Source organism: Chenopodium album, chromosome 5 (genome assembly GCF_948465745.1).
Source record: "Chenopodium album chromosome 5, dcCheAlbu1.1, whole genome shotgun sequence".
NCBI classification, from domain to species: Eukaryota; Viridiplantae; Streptophyta; class Magnoliopsida; order Caryophyllales; family Amaranthaceae; genus Chenopodium; species Chenopodium album.
In genome coordinates this window covers 32,842,525-32,864,280 of record NC_137838.1, presented here as the reverse complement: position 1 = coordinate 32,864,280, position 21,756 = coordinate 32,842,525, and the positions used below count along the sequence as shown (strand labels likewise).

The following is a 21,756-nucleotide window of genomic DNA, read 5'->3' as shown; positions in this document are numbered from 1 at the left end:
TTTTCAACATTTATTCTTGCTCAAATCTAATACAATATATTTTTTTTGGTTAAAAAAAATCATGCATGTAGTGAGTTACATTGCTTTATAGCAAGGAAAAAAGGAAGATGACAAAAAGAAGGAAACCAAGAAGGCATGGAGTCGCCAAACAGCATGAACCAAAATCACAAGCTTGAATTTTTCAATTTGGATCGAGAAGTTTATTGTGTTTGAATTGTATTGTACATTAATTTAATATCCAATTGCTCAATTTTTGGTGGTATACAATGTCATTTGATTTTATTAAGAAAGGAATAAACTTTTTCTTTTTCCTTAGTACTACTATAAATAGTCATCTAGAAACAAAAATATAATAATTTGAATATTTCATATCGTATTAGAATAATTAATAATTTAATAATTATTTTAAATAAATAAACATTTAATAATAAATAAGTGAACATTTACAGTAATGAAAATGAACATTTTCGGTGATTCAGAACTAAAAAAACATTATGACGTCATTAGGAAGGAGTGGGGGTGTAGGCAGCTCTACTTACCTCGGGGTATAGGCAAAAATTTGTATTACTTCAGCTACACTACTAGTCATGACAAAATCCAGTATATACAGTTGAAGAGTTATCAACATTCAACAATTTCTAGCTCCATAATCTTCCTATAAAAACATGAGAGATATACAATAAGCTTCGAAAGCCGCAAAGGTGTACTTATTCATTCATGTTGGGATGCTAGGACCAGAAGCTTCTACCGTTGAAGTAGTGTAGAATCTGAAGTCAGACAGCAATAGCCAAACCTTCTGTTTCATTCTTAGCATCAGTTTCATTACCCTGAACTTGGTGAATTCAACAGCACCCATCAAAATACTTGGATTTTCTAAAACAGAATTTCTGCTATACTCAATTATCCAAGTATTTGGTTCAAATTGCACAACAGAAGCACTCCATTTTCTTAAAATCCATGTCGTGTTTGCCTCTCGAACAGTATAAATGATCTTGCCTTCAGGCCACTGTTAAATGAACAGAATAAATATACTTCAGAAAACAGCAGCAGTCTAACAAGCCCATAAGCAAAATTTTTGGATTTGATTTTAAGTTTAATATCTTTAGTTCCTCATCAAAAAGTTGAATACTCTTACTCAAAGTTTACAGGATTAACATGATATTTACTTTGTAAAATGACCACACATTATTCAAACATATAATCTTAGCTCAATTAATTATTCATATAAGCAGGTAATTTGGATATATATATATATATATGTATATGTATCTATATATTAGTCTGTCTTAACCTGACTCACTCACCTCAGTAATTCTGCCAGACAAGATCTTGAATGATCGTGACGAAAACTCGGCTGTTAAAAGACCAGCTGTCTGCAGAGGCCACCCCCATATCAATACTTCTTCTGCTGCAGATTTGTACAATGTGCAATATGACATTGAGATCAGGCCATTCTGAAAATATACAGCATATTTTATTAAATCAATATCATAAATTGGTCATTTGTTTATGACATGATTGACATGTATACATTATTGTTGGTCGACAATTAACAGTCTATGACATGATTGACATTTATCATTCATTTATACATTATATCATAAAACTTCTCAAGTCTATCACATGATTGACATGTATACATTATTGTTGTTCGACAATTAACAGTTGCTTATACTAATATTAGAATGTCAGGAACAAGATTGTCACTGTTAACAACGGGTCAATGTATAAAATTTGCAATATTTAAGATATGAAATCATTGTTCACCTGATTAATTTCCCAAGAAGAATCGCCAAGAATGCAGCTTGATACAGTACCATCAACAAAATCATTCATTTTTTTCTGAATCAAAATCAATCTGTCACTCAAATTCACAACCCCAGATGATTCTTCAACAATATCTCTCAAAATCTCCCCTGATAATCTGGGCCGTAAAACCCGAATAACCCCCCAAGAAAACCCGAATTCCAACCCTAGAATCAACCCAATCAACAAAACCCACCTCAAAAACTTCCATCCCAACCCAAATTTCCTCTTCTTCGGCTCAACAATCTTCGATTCAACCGTTTTTGCTGTTGATCGAACAACTGTCTTCGACGATGCAACATCAGCAATTGGAGGAGTTTTGGAAATTGGAGTAGAAAGAAGAGTAGGGTCAATTGAAACCGGGGTTATATCGACTTCCGGTTTCGAAGCCGAAAGCTTAGTAAGAGAGCTTCTTTGAACACTCATTGACATAAGATCTAAGGTAGCAGTGATACTATCTAAACACATTTTGCAGGTACAATTGGCGTCTTTGCGGCAATCTGGGAAGTAATTGGTTTCTCTTTCATCTTGGAAGTTGGATCTGTTGTCTTCCATGGATATGGGTTGGAGAGATTTTGGAGAGAGAAGCACAGTTTTCATGGTGGATTTTTTTGGGTTCTTGGAGTTTGAATCATTGAATGAGATTTTCAGAGTTAGGGATTGAATGAAAAATGATTAGCAAAAGTTTTAATTTGTTTGAATTTGAAATCTTAACGGTCGAGTCTGGCGCTTGAGGATTTGTTTGGCTTGGGCCTGTGTAATCTGGGTTTGTGGGCCGTATCTTTCCAATTTAGTATTATGTGCACCATGGTACACCTAGAAGGTGCACCACGACTATACTTTTGAACATTTAGTAAAAAAAATTGAACATTTTACAAAAAGTTAACATTTAGTAAAAAGAATATGAACACGTCACAAAAATTGAACATAAACATGCAATTTTTATGTTCATATTTTATCAAGAAATGTTCATTTTTTATACATTAAATGTTCAGTTTATATTAAAAACTATTGAATTATTACGAATCAGTTCAAAATTTGTTTGACTCGTAACAATTCAAAATTTGCGATTGTTCAGATTTTTTTACTAAATGTTCAAAATCTTTTATTGTTCATATTTTCTTACTAAAATTTCAAAATTATAGGCGTGGTGCATTGCGATTGTTAGGATTTTTTTACTAAATGTTCAAAATTGTGATGTTCAGATTTTTTAACTAAATGTTCAAAATTCTTGATTGTTCAGATTTCTTTTACTAAATGTTCAAAAGTATAGGCATGATGCATTGCAATTGTTCAGATTTTTTAACTAAATGTTCAAAATTTGCGATGTTCAAATGTTTTTACTACATGTTCAAAATTTGCAATTGTTCAGATTTTTTTACTGATTGTTTACATTAAATGTTAGTTTATATTACAAAACTATTGAATTATTACGAGTTAGTTCAAAATTTGTCTTACTCGTAATAATTCAAAATTTGCGATTATTCAGATTTTTTTACTAAATGTTCAAAATTTGTTATTGTTCATATTTTTTTACTAAAAGTTCAAAATTATAGGCGTGCTGCATTGCGATTGTTCAGATTTTTTTACTAAATGTTCAAAAATGGCGATGTTCAGATTTTTTAACTAAATGTTTAAAATTATCGATTGTTCAGATTTTTTGTACTAAATGTTCAAAACTATAGGCATGATGCATTGCAATTGTTCAGATTTTTTAACTAAATGTTCAAAATTGCGATGTTCAGATGTTTTTACTACATGTTCACAATTTGCAATTGTCCAGATTTTTTTATTAATTGTTCAAAAGTATAGGCGTGGTGCACCTATTTCTAGGTGCACCATGGTGCATCTTAAAATTTGCAAGACTCTAGTTTAGTGAACTTTCCCTACACCCCCAATGAAACTACATCGTTTTTGATCTTCTTCATTTTTGTACCTTTTTTTTTTTTTTACATTTCCGTTAACTTTGTATTCAAGCAACTATATAATGATTTTTCTAACCCAATTTCCTCTTTTTTTTCATTTGTATATTTCTGATTTCATTTTCTCTCTCCTACATTTTTTATTTTTCCCCAATTTTTTCTCTCTGCTTCCATGGATTTTTCTAGCTCAATTGCGTTCGATCGTGAGTGTGATTCAAGCTCAATTGCGTTTGATCGTGAGTGTGATTCTATTTTTCCTCCTGGAGTTGGTTTACTCGAATCGTTTACGAATGAATGTGAGTAATTTGTCACTCAATTAATGGATTTGATTATGCTCTGTTTTTCGTGTGTAATTGTTCAATTTTAATTGTTGATTTCATAGTTTTGCTTATTGTTTGAACTTTATCTTATATTATGCTCGATTATAATTTTGGATCGGATAGTTTTGGTAATTGTTATTGCTAATTGTATGCATTATAACTTATATAATGCTGGAGTATAATTTGTGATCTCATTGTTATTTATGTAATTTTTTTAATTTATAGTTTTGGTTGTATTGTTTTGATTTTAGTGTTTTTAATTGTAATGTTGTTATTTTATTGATGTTTTTTTTTTCCAGTTTTAATGAATATGTATAGTTTATAAAATTTTCTATTCAATTGATTTCATTATTGTTTCGCGTCATATAAAAGTAATGTTCATTTATGTCATATTATATGTTCATTTATGTTTAAATGTGTAGTAAATGTAATTTATAATTTTGTATGTAATTATAAATGTTCATTTATATGTTTCATTATCATTTAAGAATATGTTCATTTATGTAAAGATACATAAACATTAACATTTTACATGTGTTTATTGTTTTGTTATTTATAATATTATTTAATGTAATTGAATATTGTTGCTATTGTATGTGTTCATTTGGTATTTTTTTTTTAAATTGCAGTGGAAAAAAAAGGATGCTATTATTTTTCAAGAAGCAAATACTTTTGAATTTTTTGGGAAGCAATTTCCTTCTGAAGATGTGGCTTATGAATTATTTGATGAATATGCTTTTAGAAAGGGCTTTGGAATTAGAATTGGAAAAGGTAAGAGGCAAAGAGATGATTCATTTTCCATGAAAAGATTTGTTTGTACTAATGAGGGTTTTAAAGATGATAAGTGTAGGAATAAAAGATCCTATGAGAGAATTGATATAAGGCTGGTTGCTTAGCTTTTATTCAGTTTAGTATTGATCGGTTAGGTGTATATACATATACAAGACATGAAATGGTCCATAATCATGAGATGATTCCTGTTGACAAGAGACATTTAATAAGGTCTCAAAGGGATATTTCTAAGGAACACATTAATTTCATTTCTACACTTAGATTGAGTGGAGTTAAAGTTTCTGATTCTTTGAGAGCTTTGAAGAAGGAGGTTGAAAGGTCTCCAAACCTTTGTTTTACAGCTCCTGATGCTTAAAATGCTATTTTGGCTTAAAAGAGAGCTTAACTTGAGGGAGGGGTGTAGGGAATATTTTCAAGCTTTTATCCCACTAACTTGAACCCCACTGTGATCATACACTAAAGTACGGTGGCGTCCAAAAGGGAAGAAGATAGAGCAAAAGAGTCGCCAACAAGTTTTTTTTAGGAACTTGTAAACCATTCATAGGATGAAGGTTACGCCCCTTAACGATCCAAGAGATCGTCAACTCCATAAGGTCTTGAACCAAATAAGGGTTCGGGGATGATGGTACAAATCCAACCTAAAAGAGATTGAACCTGCCCTAATAATAGGCCTCTACTTTATTCTGATCGTATTCATGTGCGCTTTTTAACTAACATGCAATCAATAGGATTAACCCTAAACCTGTTTATCTATGTTGGTTGAATATTAATGCACAAGCAAATCTATTATTGGCGATCACTTGAATTTATAATCAAATTAACCTAAACAAGATTATTAAATATCTTATTAAGCGTGATTACAAGTACCAAAGTTCCCTTTAAACATGCATAAAAGGTGATCAAGCAATAAATAAATAAATATCAAGCAACATAATAAATAATAATCATGAATAATAATAATCATCATCAAAATAAACATCATAATAACAATCATGTTAATCATCATAATAAATAATTGATGAAATCTGGTTATCGAAAACGGAGTTTTAATACGTTATTTATAGAGAAAATCAGCCAAAAAGTTAAAATTAACAAACCAGAGTCTGGCGCACGCAAAAAGAGGTTGGCGCCAGACATTGGCCATTGGCGCCAGGCGCTAATGGCTGGCGCCAGGCGCCAGGCCTGGTTCCAGGCGCCAATGCCTGGAGTCAGGCGCCAAGCCTGTTTTTAACGCATTTTTGTTTTTATTATATCTTTTGATCCGGAAGTCCAAATAAGGCATATAATATGTCATTGGAAAGCTTTTAAAGTCTAATTTACAACTCAATTAGAATCATATTAAAATATTTTGTAGATAAAAATATATGGCTAAAATAGTGGAAGGGTGTCAGTTTTGGATAAAGTTTCATGTCTCATTCATATCTTTTTCGTTATAACTCGGATTTAATATTATAATATATCATTGGAAATATAATTTCAAGATCTATCCAATAATATAAAATTTGGATAAATATTATGAGGCACGAAAATAAAATCTGAATATTCCACTTCGTACAAAACAAGGATTCTTAAAAGGAGTAGTTTTATTCAATTTCAAACTCTTTAAAACATAATTATCAATCCTAACTCCATTAGGATTTAAAAGAACCTTCTAGAGTATTCTAAAAGACTATAATCAATCCTAATATCTTTAGGAATGATAATTTATAATAGGCCCTCCTCTAGATCATTGGGCCGTATATAAAAACCAAATCGGGCCCAGTTTAGTAAATTGGCCATAACTTCCTCAATATTCATCGGAATTGGGATTATAATATATCATTGGAAAGGTCTTTGCAAGCCCCATCCAACTACACAACTATTGGACCCATATCATGGACCAACCAAACTGGATTTTCTGTTTTCTTAAAATAAGTTTTCAAAAACAGAGAGAAGAGAAAAGAAATTAAAACTTTCCGCAATACTAGACTTTCCACACTTTCACTTCATTTGATTATGATTCGACGTGAAAGGTACTCATCACCGGGTTTGGTTTTGGGGAGACACATTTGGGTGTCTACAGAAGCCCCCACTTTGACTGAGTTTGGAGAAATGCAAGTTTCAAAAACGAAAGTCAAAGTATCGATAGGGACGGAGAATGATTCAGAACGTTCTGCGATCCTAAATCATTCTTGTAACGCCGATTCCTGCAAAACTAGCATTAGTTAAATAGATAAAAGAGTTAAGAAACGCGTATCTTGCACCGTCGAGCACACGTCTCTGAAAGTAACCGATTGTTGCTGTCGCTTTGTTGTTTTTGCTGTGTTGATGACCTTCTGCAAGCTAAAGAATGCCATCCCGCTTGAAAACTGCTACGTTTGTAACTGCTTCCTATATGGAAGATTGCTTCGCCTGAAACGATCCTCCTCCGCTATGATAATATTCCACGTCCAAGGGAATACCATCGAAGATTGCTTCTCTTGAAACAATCCTCATCCGCATTAATAATATTCCACATCCAAGGGAATACTACCGAAGATTGCTTCTCTTGAAACAATCCTCAGTTGTTTGTGACAACTCTCCACAATCTAGGGAACGCCATCTTGCTGCTTGTTTTGACGATCTTCCGCAATCTAGGGAACGCCGTCAATCAATGTTGCTACATCTCGAGCCTTTTCTTGAATCATAGTGACAACCTTTCCAATCATAGCAAAAGTCGTCGAAGACCGCCTCATCATGAACTGCTCTTCTCATATCTTGGTGACAACCTCCACAATCCTAGAGAACGCCGTCGAAGACCGCCCATATCGTGCTATCTTCTCAAATCTTGGGTGACAACCTCCACAATCTTAGCGAATGCCATCGAAGACCGCCCATCTCGTGCTATCTTCTCAAATCTTGGGTGACAACCTCCAAAATCTTAGCGAATGCCGTCGAAGACCGCCCATCTCGTGCTATCTTCTCAAATCTTTAGTGACAAATTACACAATCTTAGCGAATGCCGTCGAAAATAACTTTACTTGAAGTCATCCTCAGTTGTTGCGATAATATTCCAAAGAAAATTACCGAAGACCAATACTTGTCGATCTTTAAAGCTCGCTTTGCTTCTGCTAAAACTAGTATGTCGGTGTCGTGATGAGCCAATTCTTAGGCACTTTAAGCTAAGTGAGACGATCTTTCATCATGTCGACCACTTATTGTGATTGTAATCAAAATGACTACTTAATCATGTCAAAATTGCTTATAGGGGCTAACTGGCGTGCCTAGGAACCCGAAATTGCTGTATGAGGTCGAAATCACCTTTCTGAGAGGCTTCGAGCTCTGTCGCTGCTGAGATATTTCTGGCGCCAGGAATTGGAGTAGGGTCCTCCCTATTCTGCTGCACCTGTATTTATTTTTGACTATAGAACTTTGGCAATCTCTTTAGCCATCTTAGGGTTGACCTAAGGCTTAAAATTATCTTAGGGTTGACCTAAGGTTTAGCGTTGCTTGACTCATTGACTTGACATGACTCAAAGTATAAACTTGGCTCGATGTGATCGACTGACTTGAGGTTGACTCGACTCAAAGTGAAATGACACGTGTGACTCATGACTCGTGTGTGCATTGTAATGTGATCGTGCGACTCAAAAATGCAAAAAAGCAAAAATTTTCCGTCATTTTTGTGGAGGGTACCGACTTTCTCCCGAAAAAGAAAGACGCGAAAAAGAAAGAAGCTTTCGAATGCATGTTGAACAAGCTTAGTCAAATGTCATTTGATACTATCTCTCAAGGTGCAAGGATTAATCCATCCTAGGCTATCTCAACTTTTGACTTCATGATAAAAGTATTTGGGTAACTTAGGCACGGAGGCTAAGCACTTCATACTTCGTGATGCAATGACAATTATGATTGATGAGTGATTTTGACATGACAAGGCATGCTTCAACGGTGTGTTAAGATTTCATGACAAAGGGTTCTTAAGGGAAGTATATTTGGTCATGTATCTGTGCAGTGTGTGAAAGTGACACTAAAGCTAGGCCGCAAGAGCTAAGTGTGTGGAAAAATATATTGAAAAGAGTCAAATGGTGGTGACTCTTAGGCTAGGTAAGCTAATGATGTAGGGATCAAGCCCCCAAGTCTAGCTCTAAGTGAATAGGGATGAGCACAGGGGATCCCTTGATATGATCATGGTGTAAGTGTGTGAATGTGAATATGAATGCATTTTTAATACGGCCGCACCTCGATATGAGGTTGCCTACGTATCTGTTAGGAATCAGGCCGAACGTAGCTCTAGCCGAACCTCAGCTCGCACAAGTGTGTGTATACCTCAAAAAGGTCTTTTAAGGGTTGTAACGTGGTTAGGCTAAAGGTTATAGAAAAAAGGGATAAAGGCTCAAGACCCTAGATAAGCCCCCAAGGTGTGCAACCTCGCTTTTGAATCTTTGTATTTTTATGCTTGAGGATTTTAACTCTTTTTTAGCTCTTTCTTTTGTTTTAGCATCTATTTTATTTTTATAAGTGTGGACAATCCCGATCATGCGGTCTATCACTCACTTGGCATTCATGTTTCTCAGGCACGGTACCGAGCACTCGATAAGAGACGCAATCTGAGACGTGTTCATATCAAAGATATTTTCATATCAAAGACATTAGAACACTTGCCCTTTTGTACACTTTTATTTATATTTGCTTTTATTTTTATTTTAATCTTTTGAAATCACTCAAGCTTTTTTTAGAATTGCATAAGTTGCACACCATCCCATCCCAAGGTTAGGTAGATGTAGGTTGAAAAAAGAAAGGTCTATCGTTAGACGAGGCTCAAAGTGGTTTATGAAGAAAGGATTGTAAATTTGAAAGGTGAAAGGAGATATGATGTGGCTACAAGGGGTGCCTCAAATCATTGGTATACCTTGAGCTTAATTCGACATGGATTTTTTTTTTTTATGCAATAAAATGAAATCATCATATATGAGGAAATAAATGCTCATGTTATTAAAAGAAAATAAATAATGATCCTACAAAATAAATCTAAGGAGAATAAAAAGGGTGCCTATGCTAGACTTATTGGGGAAAGGGTAAATAAAAAAGAAATAGAAAAAAGAGGTCGCGAAATCTTGTCGTTGAAGCTCGCCTCTTGTCTTGTGCTGTTTCCTTTATCATCACTCGCTCTTCTTGTTAACTGGAGGCATGGGAAGCTTGTTATTATCAATCAAATATTGGATAGCCTCCTTTAGCTTCCAACAGCTCTCAGTAGTATGACCCCTACCTTGATGGTACTTGCAGTGTTCGTCTGGATTCCAACTAGGCAATCTCTTTTCAGGTGCGGGATCTTGAATAGGTCCAATGGGAGTAATGCGTCCTTTGTCATGGAGTCGATCAAAGGCAGTATCGTAGCTCATCCCAATGGGGGTGAAGTCTTTCCTTAGTTGCTTCTTAGATCCTTGGTTATCTATGGCTAAAACTTCACTGAGATCAAAGATACTAACATTGTTACTAGAGTGGGCGCTTTCGGAAGAAGAAGGATTGTCGTTCTTCTTTCCTTTCCAGCCACCGTGGTTACTATTGTTAGTAGCCTTTTGCTTTGCGAGGTCATCTTCGATTTCAATTCCGATGTCATAAATAACCTTGAAAGTATTCAAATTGTGTTGATATTTTAAATGTTTCGAATACGTCTCTTAGAGATTCTTGATAAACATCCTCACAGACTCCTTTTCGGTGGGGACCTCAATCATCTTAGCGGAAGTTTCCCTCCACTTATTAAAGAAAGAAGTAAAACCTTCATTCTCTTTTTGTCTTAGCATCTCAAGTTGTCTATGGTCGGTTTCAACTTGGATATTGCGCTTGTACCTATCAACGAAAGCATTTACTATCGATTCCCAGGTAGAGGTTTTCTCTTTGTCAAGGGAGAAGAACCATTGTTGGCAAACGGTTTCAAGAGATAGTGGGAACAGAGAGGGGAAAACCTTCTTATCGATACCCTTAATGCTCATTATAGTTTCGAAAGCTCTTATATGGAAGTAAGGGTTATCTGTTGCCTTGAATTTAGGGATGTCAGTGGCGTTGAACTTATGTGGAAGAAGTTCCTTGTCCAGCGAGACCCCTTGTGATGTAAGCTCTTGAAACTTGTAGTCGCTAGACAACTTGCTTAAACTCTCTTGCATGAGGTCCATCTGTTGTTGCTTCACGGGATCATCGATCTTGAGTGTGAGTAGCTTCAGTGTCTCAGTCACGTTAGTCAATTGACTCCTAAGTTCATTAACTTCCTCTTGAGTTGCCATTATCTTCTTAGCCTTCCTCTTTTGACGAATCGGTTTATCAAAAAGTAAGACTTGAACAAAGGTGTTGTCCTTGATTAATCGCCCTTCTCTCCTCGACCAAGTACTGTGGAAAAGGAATTTGGGGATATTCATTGTTAATTATTTAACCCAAACTTTATTCAACATGCAATGGATGGAGGAAGTGAAGAAATATTGGAATAGAGCGTGAAGGAAAATGATGTAGATGGAGGTGGAGGGATATGAAGAAATAGGAATAGAATGTACCCCCCAACTCAAATGACGGAAAAAAAAAACCGACTCATGCATGAACCTAAAACATGGTCATGGTGATATGTACTCAAAGTGTTTGCTAAGACTAGTGAGTGTAGGTGATATGTTAAGACTCGTGTCATGACCATGTGGCTAGACTATGTGACTAGACTCAAGTAAAGACCAAGTTAAGACTTCACGTATATGCATTAAAATGGATAGACTGTGGTATTTTAGTCATAACTTTTGATCTGTGACTCTGATTTGGATGAAACCAACGCCAAATTAAATATAAAACTCGGGGCTACAGATCCATAGGTGGTACGACTCGTAGTTCTTCCTAGAACTCCGGTTATGCCAAAACAAGTTGACGTTTATGCAGTATACGGGAATAAAAATCCGGGTTGACTTAAAGGAACTATGACTCGATTTTATATTTATTTATTAGCTCAAATTGATTAATTAATTAATTAAACAAAGTCGTTCAGTCATTAATCAGTTTATTTAGTCTCAACACAAGTCAAACAAACGGTTAGGAAAAATCACATAGAGTATGCACAACAAATAATGCACAATAATTAGTCAAGTAGGCACAATATGATGCAATGAGTTTGCAACCTAACCATGGCTCTAGTTCTCTAAAGTTCGGGATATGGGTTAGTCAAAAGAAGGTCCATGGTTAATTGTCCGGATGCACCGCTCGGAAGCCTAACCGTGAAGGGTTGGCGCGAGTGGATGGGACACCGCGAGTTTAGAAAAACTCGCTTCCATGGTTTGGTGAATTCAACATCTCGGATGTACCCTTTGTTGCACGGAGCGTTCAATCGGGTAGATGGAGCATGAATTCCCAGAGGGTTATGTCCATATGTAGAACACATATGGGTTTCAGAAAAGTGAGAAAAAATTCAATCAGGAAGTAGGATCGAGCAAACAATACGAAAAACCGGTCGAAATTAGAACGCATATTTCTGGCTCGGTATTGGGGGAAATTGGCGCCAGCAATCAGAGATTGGCGCCAGCTTTTAACTATAGCGCCTGGCGGCAATACTGGCGTCTGGCGCTACGACTAAAATGCTGACGCCAAGCTCTGGCCCCTGACGCTACTTCCCACATGCCTCAGTAGCTTTCTGTGCTCGATAAAATTTTCCAGTTTTGCGCGGTGTTATTTCGGTCTTAGTTGTGAAAGATATTTCTCAAATTTCTTACGTGTAAAATCCTATGTTTTTAACTCATTACGGATGGTCTTTCCAATGAGATCTTTTTTATGCATATGACAATAATGTTAATCAAAATTACGCACATGAAATACTTAGAACGTTTCGAGTTTCATCCACTCATTCTAAATCATTACCTAAACAAATTCAGGAATTAAAATAGAAATCCTCCCCAGTGGAGTCGCCAAAAACTGTAGGGAATATTTTCAAGCTTTTATCCCACTAATTTGAACCCCACTGTGATCATACACTAAAGTACGGTAGCGTCCAAAAGGGAAGAAGATAGAGCAAAAGAGTCGCCAACAAGTTTTTTTTAGGAACTTGTAAACCGTTCATAGGATGAAGGTTACACCCCTTAACAATCCAAGAGATCGTCAACTCCATAAGGTCTTCAACCAAATAAGGGTTCGGGGATGATGGTACAAATCCAACCTACAAGAGATTGAACCTGCCCTAATAATAGGCCTCTACTTTATTCTGATCGTATTCATGTGCGCTTTTTAACTAACATGCAATCAATAGGATTAACCCTAAACCTGTTTATCTATGTTGGTTGAATATTAATGCACAAGCAAATCTATTATTGGCGATCACTTGAATTTATAATCAAATTAACCTAAACAAGATTATTAAATATCTTATTAAGCGTGATTACAAGTACTAAAGTTCCCTTTAAACATGCATAAAAGGTGATCAAGCAATAAATAAATAAATATCAAGCAACATAATAAATAATAATCATGAATAATAATAATCATCATCAAAATAAACATCATAATAACAATCATGTTAATCATCATAATAAATAATCAATCATTGGAATAAACATGAATAATAATAATAATATCAATCATAATTAATAATAATAATAATCATGTTAAAGCATAGCAAAATCCTAGGCATGATACTAACAAAATTAATAACAAACCCTAGCATGTCACTAAGCATTAAAAATCAAGTCTTTAACCCTAACATGATACTAACAATCATAAATATTAGGAAGAGAATAAAAGGCATCGCAACAATCATATTTAATATTAAAATTACCCTAGACATGATACTAGGAATATCATAATAACAATGTAAACATGATTTCTACATCATAAATCAATTAAATCAATTAAAGTACTTACTTTGATGCCTCGTACCCCTTTCTAATAACAAAATACACACGTTAGTAACTTCAAGGAAAATAATAAACAAAACAATTAAATTAAAAAATTGAAATAGAGATTTGGGACCAAACCCTCATAAATTAAAGCCTTTCACGTCTAGGGCGAAGGCAACTTCGAATATGGCTAGGTGTATCTAAGTCTTGTGAATGCGGAATTTGGTATTTGAGAAAAGGATAGTTTAGAAAAAGAGAGAGAGAGAGAATAATCAAGAAAATCTTGATGAAAGTTGGTGAATCGAAATAAGAATTGATGAAATCTGGTTATCGAAAACGGAGTTTTAATACGTTATTTATAGAGAAAATCAGCCAAAGAGATAAAATTAACAAAACAGAGTCTGGCGCACGCAAAAAGAGGTTAGCGCCAGACATTGGCCTTTGGCGCCAGGCACCAATGGCTAGCACCAGGCGCCAATGGCTGGCGCCAGGCGCCAGGCCTGGTTCCAGGCGCCAATGCCTGGAGTCAGGCGCCAAGCTTGTTTTTAACGCGTTTTTGTTTTTATTATATCTTTTGATCCGGAAGTCCAAATAAGGCATATAATATGTCATTGGAAAGATTTTAAAGTCTACTTTTTCAAACCAATTAGAATCAGATTAAAATATTTTGTAGATAAAAAGATATGGCCAAAATAGTGGAAGGGTGTCAGTTTTGGATAAAGTTTCATGTCTCATTCATATCTTTTTCGTTATAACTCGGATTTAATATTATAATATATCATTGGAAAGATAATTTCAAGATCTATCCAATCACATAAAATTTGGATAAATATTATGAGGCACTAAAATAATATCTGAATATATTCCACTTCGTACAAAACAAGGATTCTTAAAAGGAGTAGTTTTATTCAATTTCAAACTCTTTAAAACACAATTATCAATCCTAACTCCATTAGGATTTAAAAGAACCTTCTAGAGTATTCTAAAAGACTATAATCAATCCTAATAGCTTTAGGAATGATAATTAATAATAGGCCCTCCTCTAGATCATTGGGCCGCATATAAAAACCAAATCGGGCCCAGTTTAGTAAATTGGCCATAACTTCCTCAATATTCATCGGAATTGGGATTATAATATATCGTTGGAAAGGTCTTTGCAAGCCCCATCCAACTACACAACTATTGGACCCATATCATGGACCAACCAAACTGGATTTTCTGTTTTCTTAAAATAAGTTTTCAAAAACAGAGAGAAGAGAAAAGAAATTAAAACTTTCCGCAATACTAGACTTTCCACACTTTCACTTCATTCGATTATGATTCGACGTGAAAGGTACTCATCACCGGGTTTGGTTTTGGGGAGACACATTTGAGTGTTGATATGTCCATTTTATATAGTGTTTTACCCCCGTCCCTTGGTCGTTATTAGTAGTGTTTTTGGCTCTTTCGGGCCACTTTTATTCCTAATTTGTGTGTTCTAGTGTTTTCGTAGTTTTAGTTGTATTATACAGGAAATTGCACTCTTGGAGCATTTTCCCGGGCTTTATGGATCGACTACGGAAGCTAGAAGGACACGACCACTTTTGGAGCCCAGGATCGGTGAGAGCCGGTGATTAAGGGCTCGGTAATTGGGATCACGAGGCATTTGGACCAAGTATTCGAGACCCGAGAGGAAATCCGGATTGGGCCGAGAAATCTAGCCCAATCGAAGTCCAAGCCTCAAGGTGAAGCAACCGTCCGATCGGGCTACCTCTAGCACGATCGGGCGCGGCAGGACTCTTAGGCTGAGCGTGCTGAGGCGTGCCCGATCGTGCGAGCATCTAGCACGATCGGGCGATGCTGCTGGGTAGGAACGCGAGGAAAAAGGCGCGCCCGATCGGGCGGCCCTTCGCCCGATCGGGCGCGTGTTTCCGGAGGACCTGATTAAGTTTAGTTTTAATTCTTGTTTTAGGAAAGGTTTAAATACGATTATGTACGGAATTATTAGCTTACCTTCTTTCTTAGACTTTCTCTCTCTACTTAGTATTTTTCTCTCTCTTAAATTCTCTCTAAACTTTTGTTCTTAATACTTCCTTTAATTCCAGATTTATTCTTGGTACAATTTCTTCCCTTTTAATTTCAGCTATATTAATTGCTTTTCTTGATTATGCTTTTAATTATTTACTTGATTGGCTTAGTTATGATGATTAGTGAGTAGTTCCATTCTAGGGTTTATGGGGATCCATAATTAATATGAAGGGATAGTTTGTTATTATTGATTATTGATATTGCATGATAATTTCCTATTGAATTGTTTTAATTCTTTGCAATTAGATTATGAATCGAGCAGATGTAATTTGATTGTGAATGCTTAGCAATATTGAATTGATGAATCGAGCAGATGTTAATTTAATGTTAAAGACTATTTTCAATAGGAACTTAGATCTAGTAAATTGCGAGAGCCTGTTAATCATGTTATTTGCGCATTGTTAATTATTAATTACTTCGTTCTATCCCGGAATATTAATTATTGGTGAACCTGTGACCCTAGGCTTCCTTATTATTGTTTCTTTTCTCCCTAAACTTATTCTTCGTAGTATATAATTCATACCTAAAAATATTGGTTACCTAGATAATTTGGATTATAATAATTAATTAGAATTAAAAAGACCTGTTTCCCTGTGGAGTTCGACCCTACTTCCCTATCTACTTTAGTTAGAGATTTAGGTAATTATTTTTTATTAGGGGATACGACTTTACCCTGTCAAAATTTGGCGCCGTTGCCGAGGAAACGGTTTTATTTTTGTTTTCTGATTATATTTTTGTAGTCTAGATTATCCCCCTTTTTGCCTCAGAGAACATTAGTTCTTTGAGGCAATTCTCATATTTGTCTTTAGTTCTTTGTTTATAGCGTTCGTGATCTCTGAGATTGACCAGCCATCTGGGTTGGATCAGGTTACATCCCTTTTGATCCTGAGATCGAGCGTTCTTTTCATAGGCAAAGGAGACTCTATAGACAAATTCTGGCGGGTTCTGAGGAGGACAACGATCGAAGAGATCCTCCCCCTGATTCTAGTGACACAGATATTCCTTCAGATTCAGAATCAGAGATGACGGCCTAGAAGAAACTCAGTGACTATTCGCAACCGAAGCTCACAGATTTCCCGCACCTTACTCCCACTCCGGCTCTAGATGAAGTTTAATTTGAGATCAAGCCCCAATTTATCACTATGATAGAGAGGAAGCAGTTCAGCGGAGCTAAGGGTGAAGATCCCAATCTTCACATCGCAGATTTCTGCCAATATTGTAACACCATTAGACAAGCCGGGGTCACGCAAGACCAAATCAGGGAGATTCTTTTTCCCTTTTCATTATGTGGCAAAGCAAAATTATGGTTTAATGGTTTGAATAGAACTGCACTTGGTATTACTGACTGGGAAACTCTTGCTTTGAATTTCTATCATAAATATTATCCTGCAGAGAGAACAGCGGTGCTAAGGAGTGCTATTCAGAACTTCACTTAAGAGGCCGACGAAACATTATATGAGGCTTGGGAGAGGTTCAAGGATCTACAGAGAGAGTGCCCCCACCACAATCTAGCACAATGGCAATTGATCCAAGCATTTTATAATGGACTTGGAAATTCTTCTAGATCAGTACTAGATTCGGCAGCTAGTGGGAGGTTTATGAATTTAAATGTGGATGTTGCAGGACAGGTTATCGAAGACATGGCAATACACAATTCCCAATATGGGAATCCGAGAGGGTTTGCAAATAAAGAAAAACATAATGTCGATTCCGTATCCTTTTTGCAAGCTCAGTTAACATCTATTTGTCAAAAATTAGATAATCTTACTGCTGCTCCTAACTCTGTAGCTAATGTTTCTGCTGTTGCTAACCATGAAGCCTTTTGTGAAAATTGTGGAATTGTAGGTCATTGGGAGCAAGATTGTAGGAGCTCTATGGAACAAGTTAATGCCTTTCAAACTTATAGGCAAAATAACCCCTATTCCAATTCCTACAATGCCGGTTATAAAAATCATCCTTATCTTTCATACCGGAGTACCAATGTACAAAATCCTCCACCTCCACAACAACCACAACAGCAAACACCACCACAGCAAAAATATTATCATCCTAATTCCGGCCAGAAAAGCCAAGCATCACCCTCATCATCTTCCGACCCTGCCATGACAGAAATTAGAGCAATGCTTGCCAACATGCAAAAGCATATGGAGAGTAGGGATGCGCAAATTGATTCTATCCTAGACCATAATAAAATCATGGACAATCAAATTGCACAACTTTCATCTACCCTACAATCCCGTCAGCAGGGGGCTCTACCATCACAACCTATCCATCCTACAGATCATGCTAATGCAATCACTCTAAGGAGTGGTTCACATTATGATGGACCTCCTATGCCAAAGGAAGATAGACCAGTTCCTGATCTAGATTCCTCTATACCAAATGCTAATCCTGCTAGCCCTGTAGGGCTACAAATAGATACTAACCCTACTAATGTTTCTGTGCAGGGTAAATCGCAGGATAAGGGAGGAGATGTGTAGAGCCCAGTTATCAAGCTTCCATTCCCTAATAGATAACTGAAGAGTAAGCTTGATAAACAATTCGGTAAGTTTTTAGAGGTTGTGAAAAACCTGCAGGTAACAGTTCCTTTCACTGATTTAATCACTCAAGTGCCTGCTTATGCTAAATTTATGAAAGACATTCTGACTAGGAAAAGGGCCTTTAATGAAGTAGAAACTGTAGCTTTCACAAAGGAGTGTAGCGCTTATTTGCAAAATAAATCCCCTCCTAAATTAAAGGATCCCGGTAGTTTTTCTATCCCTTGTCACATTGGGAATGTTTTTATTGATAAAGATTTGTGTGATTTGGGTGCTAGTGTCAGTGTCATGCCATCATCTATCTGCGCTAAATTAAATATGGGAGAATTAAAAATTACTAATATAACTTTGCAAATGGAAGATCGTTCGGTAAAATACCCCTTAGGTATTTTAGAGGACGTACCTGTCAGAGTTGGTAAATTTTTCATTCCTGTTGATTTTGTTGTTTTAGATATGGCAGAGGACACACAAATACCCATTATATTAGGTAGGCCTTTCCTCCACACTGCAGCATCGATTATTGATGTAAAAAATGGTAAACTAACCCTTTCTGTAGGTGACGATAATGTTACCTTCAATTTAGGGAAGGTTTTGAAAGGGCCTATGTTAGAGGAAAATTGTTGCTACATTGATATAATTGATATAATGGACGATATTTGTGATGATAGCTTGCCACGGGTTCTTGCGAAGGATCCCTTAGAGGAAGTTCTTTGCGGGAATTTATCTAGCGACAATGCAAGCGTTTGGGGTAATGAGGTACAGGATATTGAAAAGGCTCTTTCCTTAAAAGAGTTAAGCCCCAAGGAGACAATGAAGGTAGTAAATTTAGTTCAGGAATCAAAACCTGCAGAGGTCAAGAAACCTAAGCTAAAACCTCTCCCTTCTCATTTAAAATATGTTTTTCTCGATGAACAAGAACTACACCCTGTGATCATCAGTACTGCACTCACTGACCTACAATCTTCCCAACTTCTAGGGGTTCTCAAAACCCATAAGAAGGCTATAGGGTACAATATTGATGATCTCAAGGGTATTAGCCCTGACTTTTGTATGCACAGGATACATCTAGAGGAAAATTACAAGCCCTGCATTCAACCCCAACGAAGATTAAATCCCAACATTCAGGAAGTAGTCAAGAAGGAGGTGATGAAATTACTTGATGCAGGTATTATCTATCCTATTTCTGACTCCAAATGGGTAAGTCCTGTGCAGGTAGTGCCGAAGAAGGGTGGGATGACTGTGATAACAAATGAAAAAAATGAATTAATTCCCACTAGAACTGTAACAGGGTGGCGTATGTGCATAGACTATCGTAGATTAAATATCGCCACTAAAAAGGATCACTTCCCTCTTCCCTTTATAGATCAAATGATTGAGAGGTTAGCCAATCACAAATTCTTTTGCTATTTGGACGGGTTTTCGGGATTTTTCCAAATTCCGATTCACCCTGAAGATCAGGAAAAGACTACCTTTACATGCCCTTATGACACTTTTGCATATCGTAGAATTCCCTTTGGTTTATGTAATGCACCCGCTACCTTTCAACGTTGCATGATGAGCATCTTTTCTGATTTCATAGAGTCTATTATGGAGGTCTTTATGGATGATTTTAGCGTATATGGTTCTTCATTTGATTCATGTTTAATTAATCTCGCTAAAATTTTGAATAGATGTGAAGAGTGCAACTTAGTCCTTAATTGGGAAAAATGTCACTTTATGGTGACAGAGGGAGTAGTCCTTGGCCATATTGTATCTGATAAGGGCATACAATTAGACAAGGCTAAAATATCAGTGATTGAGCAATTACCTTCCCCAGTCAATGTTAAGGGAGTTAGAAGCTTCTTGGGTCATGCGGGGTTTTATCGCCGCTTTATCAAAAAAATTTCTAAAATTGCTAAACCACTGACACAGCTTTTGCTCAAGGATGCCCCATTTATTTTTACTGACGAGTGTCTTGAGGCTTTTAATAGGATTAAGCAGGCTTTGATATCGGCACCCATCATATGTGCTCTCGATTGGAACCTTCCTTTCGAGATCATGTGTGATGCAAGTGACTTTGCACTAGGAGCCGTGCTCGGACAGAGGAAGGACAAGGTTTTGCATGCTATTTATTATGCTAGCAAAACCTTGGATGAAGCCCAAGTCAACTATGCCACCACGGAAAAGGAGTTTCTTGCTGTTAATTATGCTTTAGAAAAATTTAGATCATATCTAGTTGGTTCTAAAGTTATTGTTTTTACTGATCATGCAGCACTAAAATATTTGATAGCCAAGGCGGAATCAAAGCCAAGGCTACTCTGGTGGGTTCTCTTGCTCCAAGATTTCAACATAGAAATAAAAGATAAAAAGGGAGCAGAGAACGTAGTGGCAGACCACTTGTCACGTATCAGGTATGATGAGGGTAAGGATTCTTTACCTATGGATGATTCTTTCCCTGATGACAACCTATATGCAGTTGTAGAGAAACACCCATGGTATGCAGACTTCGCTAATTATTTAGTGGGTGGTACTCTACCTCCTGACTTGTCCTATCAACAGAAAAAGAAATTCCTTTATGATGTTAAACATTATTTTTGGGATGATCCTTTTTTGTTTCGTGAGTGTGCAGATGGAATATTTCGCAGGTGTGTTCCCGAATGGGATGCTCATGGCGTTCTTACCGCCTGTCATACCTCACCTTATGGAGGACATCACGGCCCCAGTAAAACGGTGGCTAAGATTAATGAGTCAGGCTTCTATTGGCCTACTATGTTCAGGGATGCTAACACTTTTGTGCAGTCTTGTGATTCTTGCCAGAGGACTGGCAACATTTCGCGGAGGCATGAGATGCCCCAAACCGGGATTCTTGAAGTAGAAATATTCGATGTTTGGGGTATTGATTACATGGGGTCGTTCCCATCTTCCAATGGGAATTGCTACATTCTTGTAGCCGTCGATTATGTGTCTAAGTGGGTTGAGGCCATAGCTTCACCAACAAACGATGCCAAGGCATTCACCAAGCTCTTCAAGAAGACCATATTTCCGAGGTTTGGCGTTCCACGGGCTATCATTAGTGATGGAGGTACCCACTTCCATGAAAGACAATTGGATAACCTCCTTAAGAAGTATGGCGTATATCACAGAACCGGGCTTAGTTACCACCCTCAAACTAGTGGTCAAGTTGAGGTCTCTAATAGGGAAATCAAGGCGATCCTAGAAAAGGTAGTAGCCAAGTCAAGGAAAGATTGGAGTATGAAGCTCGATGACACACTTTGGGCATACCGAATAGCATTCAAAATACCAATTGGTACTTCACCTTATAGATTGGTTTATGGTAAGGCATGTCATCTTCCCGTGGAATTAGAGTACAAAGCTTTTTGGGCGATCAAGGAGCTTAACATGGACCCTAAGGTCTCGGGTAAGAAAAGACTCCTCCAACTCAATGAGTTAGATGAGTTTAGACTGTCAGCATATGATAGTGCGCGAATCTACAAGGAGAAGACCAAGAAGTGGCATGACAAGA

The 21,756-nt window shown here is 36.6% G+C and overlaps 1 protein-coding gene across 1 annotated transcript; it reads right to left on the bottom strand.

Annotated features, from left to right (window-relative positions):
• Positions 1-535: 535 nt before the first annotated feature.
• Positions 536-2,503, bottom strand: LOC145630654 (uncharacterized). Its single transcript, XM_081682863.1, has 3 exons — positions 1,768-2,503; positions 1,305-1,454; positions 536-1,006 (listed from the first exon to the last, which is right to left on the bottom strand). The coding sequence occupies exons 1-3, from the start codon at positions 2,404-2,406 to the stop codon at positions 716-718; spliced, it is 1,080 nt and encodes a 359-aa protein (XP_081538989.1). The 5' UTR covers positions 2,407-2,503; the 3' UTR covers positions 536-715.
• Between the last annotated feature and the right edge of the window lie 19,253 nt (positions 2,504-21,756).